This window comes from Odontesthes bonariensis, chromosome 9 (genome assembly GCF_027942865.1).
Source record: "Odontesthes bonariensis isolate fOdoBon6 chromosome 9, fOdoBon6.hap1, whole genome shotgun sequence".
Taxonomy (NCBI): Eukaryota; Metazoa; Chordata; class Actinopteri; order Atheriniformes; family Atherinopsidae; genus Odontesthes; species Odontesthes bonariensis.
The window spans coordinates 29,916,279-29,921,759 of record NC_134514.1 but is presented as its reverse complement, the minus strand read 5'-3'; the positions used below and the strand labels follow the sequence as shown (position 1 = coordinate 29,921,759).

The window sequence follows — 5,481 nt, the reverse complement described above, 5'->3', positions numbered from 1 at the left end:
AATGCATATTCCTTTGTGTGATCTCACAGCTCAAAAGAAGGATTGATGCAGTTATTTTCTCACAAAAGAGAGTTTATGTGTGACAAAAAAATTATATAAATATATAAATATATATAGATATATATATATATATATATACTTTTTTTTCTTGCATAAATATGATCTTATTGTGCTGCAGATTGCTGCTTGTTCCTCGGTCTCGTGTTGGTTGATAGACGGATCAATTAGCCCAACGTATTGAATGATGTCATGCTTTAACCGAGCCCCAAATGCTTACAAAGCAGAGGCAATAATGACGGTGTTGAGATGATCGGGAAATACTCTCCGTCTTAAACATGTGAGAAAGACATCGGGACAAGAAAAAACATCGCGCCGCAAACGCTTCAAACTGGGAGTCTGCGGTAATTGCATGTTGAGAGATGGTTGGCTCTCACCGTGGTTCAGCTGCTGCGGCCCGGCTGCAGACTGGGTGCAGGGTGATGACACACATGCCAATGCTGTTCCACCTGCACAGGCTGCCAGAGCACGGAAATACACTCCCGGAGAAAGCCGAGGGGACCCTCATGGGTGGCCGGAGAAATGTACACCTCTTCACGCACTTCCCTCTCCAGTGTGAGCTAATTAAGCTGCTCTGGCTGTCCGGATTTTCTTTAAAACCTTTGACACAAATGTACATAAATTTGGTGAGAACGGTATAGTCTGCATTTGGCAACTGCGGCAGATATCTATCTATTTTGTGACTTGTTGTTTGGACGAATTTTGGGAGGTGGAAAACAAAGTGATCAGAGAAAAGTACATTTCACATCCCATAAATGACTGAAAATCAGAATTCATACAGACTTTTGTTTGGCCTCAAACGTGTCATTGTGTGCTGTGTTGTGCATGAAAACAGCACAGGCCGTTTTCTATCTCCCTTTAAAGTGTTTTATTTATTTATTTTTTGCTAAGCTTGCTTGCTTTCTAACCCAAACAGAAAAGCTAAATGTGCCAACAGCCTTTATAGCAGTTTAAGTGTGATATTACGCGTTAAAACGATTTCCTGCAATCTGTTTTAATATGCACCCCTATTTAAAAGTTCTCCAGCATTGGATTTTTTTTTTTTAAATCATTATTATTCATGTGGACGGAACAGCGAGTTTAAATGTCCACATTTTCACTGATAAATAGAAGTTTCACATGCAGAAGACCACCAGAGGCGGGAACTAAAATAGGCACAAATCACAACGCGCTACGTCGCTCCGCAGAGCGCATTGGAGCAAAACTAGCCTGTCAGTGGCCTTAAAAAAAAGAAAAAAGAAAAGGGCTGGGTTTACTGACTCACAAACCACAACTCGGGTTGCGCCTTCAGAAACCAGTTTTAGAAAAATTCCAGCTGAAAGGAGGAGGTCTGCTGTGTGACACCTACTGAGCTGCAAAAGTAAGATTTGCCCGCGCGCTTTCAGTTTGAGGCGCATGCTGATTTTCTGCAGCGAACACTTTCGTTATATAAGCGCGCTAAAGAGCTTTTGGTTCTCAACGTTCGGACTGGGCTTGTTTTGCTCTTGGTGTGCGCGATGATGGCCACCTACCAAAGTCCAGAGGATGACCCAATGGCCCTGATGATCCACGACACCAACACGAGCAAAGAGAAAGAGCGACCAAAAGAGGAGCCGGTCCAGGACAAAGTGACGGAGAAGCCGGATCCGTCCCAGAAACCACCGTACTCCTACGTCGCTCTCATTGCCATGGCCATTCGGGAGAGCTCGGAGAAGCGCCTCACCCTGTCTGGTATATACCAGTATATCATCAGCAAATTTCCTTTCTATGAGAAAAATAAAAAAGGTTGGCAGAACAGCATCCGGCACAACCTGAGCCTCAATGAGTGCTTCATCAAGGTTCCGCGGGAGGGCGGCGGAGAGAGGAAAGGGAATTACTGGACACTCGACCCAGCCTGTGAGGACATGTTTGAGAAGGGGAACTACAGGAGACGCCGCAGGATGAAGCGGCCTTTCAGACCTCCACCAACGCACTTCCAGCCGGGGAAGGCTTTGTTTGGAGGAGACGGCTACGGCTACCTGTCCCCGCCCAAGTACCTGCAGTCCAGCTTCATGAACAACTCCTGGTCGTTAGGCCAGCCGCCCACTCCGATGTCCTACACGTCCTGTCAGATGGCCAGCGGCAACGTGAGTCCAGTGAACGTGAAGGGGCTGACGGCACCCACATCTTATAACCCCTACTCCCGGGTACAGAGCATGGCGCTGCCCAGCATGGTAAACTCTTACAACGGCATGAGTCACCATCACCACCCCGCGCATCCCCACCATGCGCAGCAGCTGAGCCCGGCCACCGCGGCGCCGCCTCCGGTCTCCTCCAGCAACGGAGCGGGCCTTCAGTTCGCTTGCTCCCGTCAGCCCGCGGAGCTCTCTATGATGCACTGCTCTTACTGGGAACACGAGACCAAACACTCCGCGTTACACACGAGGATTGATATTTAAAGTTTACTAAACGCTTTGTTTATAAATGAAGACTGAGTGAGTCGATTCCTGTGATTTCAAAAACAGAGCCTGCAGCATTTTTGAAGAGACTATTCTGACGAGCTGTTTGGGTCCAGCTGACATCCATGAAAGCCGATGGGGAGATACGCGCTTGTTGGCGAGGAAGCAGTTTTGCAAAATGGAAACGGGAGATAGAGAAGTTATCAGCACACACCAGGTAGCACAACCTCTGGGAGCCATTTCGTGCGCCTGTATTACACTTGGACTGATGACCATCACTCTGCTCAAGTAGCCTACATATTTTGTCATAATGAAAACGTTTTCATTATCAAGGGGATTGCGGACATTGCTTCAGTTGTATTTCTGGCATGCGGAAGGAATTCTCTCACCATTACGCACGGCTTATCCAAAGTGTTGCCGATCGAAAAGAGGACATAAGATGCCCTCATTAAGTCAGTGCTATAAAATGTTATTAAATCACAGCTCCCTCTGGCTTTGAGTGACATGCGCAGGGCAAGACCTGCACGCTAAATCTTGGTCGAGAACGGCCTGCAAAAGTTCTGGGTAGAAATCCATCAGATCGCCATAAAAAAAAAATAAAAAATAAAAAAAAGAGACGTACAATTCAGGGCTTTTCAAACGTTTGGATTACTTGTGTATGTAAGATGTAAAGTCTCGTGTGACACCAGCCAGTGCCAGGTTTTTGTTCCTCTTTCTAATTATTTTATTTTTATTTTGTAAATGTGATTAGCTATGTCATGTTTCATTTTAATTAGCACTTTGCCCTCTTTTCTAGGTTTGTGAATTTCTTAATAAACTTGTATTTCTTAAAATAATACAATGGTCGTGAAGTAATTTGTTGCACACTTAATGCCGGATAAAGCGGCAGAGAGAAATAGGTGAAAGCAACGCAACCGAAGTTCACTCTAATATCGGCATAGATTGTTGTTGTTTTTTTCCAATTTGTTTTCATTTCTAACGGTTTATTGTACAAAACAACGCAGAGTTGGGTGAGAACTGGCGCTGCACTCAATCAACTGTTTTCTAACAAACAAATCGATATTCACGCGCTGGATCACTTCGAAAAATAGCCCCATATTGAATCAGTTTTTTTGGTTCTTTGTTTAGACATTTTTTATGTATCTATCATGGTTTAGAGAAAAATAACATAGAATTTAGCCTAATTGGAATAAACATTAGTTATACAGCAGTGAGCATTTCCATTGTCTGATATTTTCTCTCACGGCGGCTGATGTCGTCACGCTGCACAATCGTTTTCTAGCTGTTCAGTCACAAATGCTCCACGTGAACATGCGCCATGCACCATTCCAACTTTTATTCCCTCTCGTGGCACTTTGAATGGGTCTATTCTTTTTTAATATTTCGCCAGCGATCCCGTGTAAAACTGCTTTGAGGTCCTTATGTGTTCACTGTGTCATTGCCATCACTAAAATAAATAAATTAATAAATACAATTAAATTAGATTAGATTAAGAAAAAACAAAACACAAAATGCAGAGTTGTGTCATCATTAAGCTGCTTTTCTCTCAGAGGATTTCTTGAAAAATACTTTTTCAGTCCTGGATGAGAAACAAAAGCAAGGACACCACCACTGCTGCTTAATGATAATAACAGTAATGCATAATAATAATAATAATAATAATAATAATAATAATAATAATAATAGTAATCATAATCATATTTAAGTTGGATATCACTCTCAAAACTCCAGAGTTGGTGTTTTGTTCTTGCTTTATTGCAGATGTTGGCTTTACTAAAACAAACAGACAATAATATCATATTCACAGATCCATTATGGAAGGAAAGAAAATAAAAGTAGGGAATAATAATAATAATAATAATAATAATAATAATAATAATAATAATTTATGCAAAACCATAATCCTTTATCTCCAGAAATTACGCAGGAAGGGGAATTTATTCCACCCAGAGGAAAGTTTTCACTGACATGCATATTCAGACCCACGGCTCCTTTTTATGATTATTATTATTATTATTATAGTAATTATTATATTATTAGTTTTTTTTCTGAGACACTTTTTAATTTAACCGCGTTTACGTAAACCGACCATCCCTTCCCCTCGAGGCCCCGCTACGTCAGAAGATCAGACTCGATAGATTGGCAACAGTTAGGCTACCAATAGATGAGGCAGAAACGATTCGGGTGAATTGCTTTGATATAACATAACGATTTTCCCCAGTTAACACAGCATTTTGGACATTTAAGGCGCGCGTCAGTTCCAAAATAAAGGGACTTTTCTGACCACACATCACAGCCCCAGGTGCTCGGTTATTTACAGTTTAAAAACCCTCTGCACCACTGGAGTTATGGGATCACTCTTCAAAGATTCCAAGCCCGGTACAATCCAGCGTCTCCCAACAGGACTTGAAAGAGCGCCAGGAGGTGTTCACCTCTATCCACCCTCTCTTCCCCACAGCAACTGTCAAACACGAGCTCATCATCCAAGAGCACCAAGAAACAAAACAAGACAACAGAACCACACGCACCCTGGGACTATGGGAACATCGGTGCCTCGTGTCTGCACGTGCTTTGAAAGCTTTATTTTTCTCGTCACAGCCTACTTCTACTGTCATGACTACATGTATACCGGGGTTAATTAATATTGGAGGGCGATATTTGATATTAGGCCATGCTTGTGTGGCAAGCTGGCGCACTGGTTGGAGTTGCCCAGACACAAATGTGTTAAATTCAAGAAAACTAAAACCCATAGTACTGATACAAAATGGGGAAAAGCTCACAGTTATTCAAAGTAGTCGGTTGTGTCTGCGCGCGTCGGTGTGTAAATACAGCAACTTAATTGAATTTATCCATTCCAATCTAAGTGGTTTAAAAGCATATAATGATTATTATTTAAATAAAATAAACTAGTAACTTCAAAATAAATCCAAGACTTGCAATTCCTAACACTTTGGCCAGTGTCTGTGTGTCCCTTTTCCATGAAACTGAAATGAATCCGGACATTTTC

The 5,481-nt window shown here is 42.4% G+C and overlaps 1 protein-coding gene across 1 annotated transcript; it reads left to right on the top strand.

The window, feature by feature from the left end:
* The first annotated feature begins 1,331 nt into the window (after positions 1-1,331).
* foxl2a (forkhead box L2a) lies at positions 1,332-3,059 on the top strand. Its single transcript, XM_075474001.1, has one exon. It carries the CDS (start codon positions 1,554-1,556, stop codon positions 2,472-2,474), a length of 921 nt encoding a protein of 306 aa, XP_075330116.1. The 5' UTR covers positions 1,332-1,553; the 3' UTR covers positions 2,475-3,059.
* Positions 3,060-5,481: the final 2,422 nt, after the last annotated feature.

Excerpts from the sequence above, each read along its gene's own strand:
- foxl2a (XM_075474001.1), top strand. The coding sequence starts at position 1,554 with ATGATGGCCACCTACCAAAGTCCAGAGGATGACCCAATGGCCCTGATG.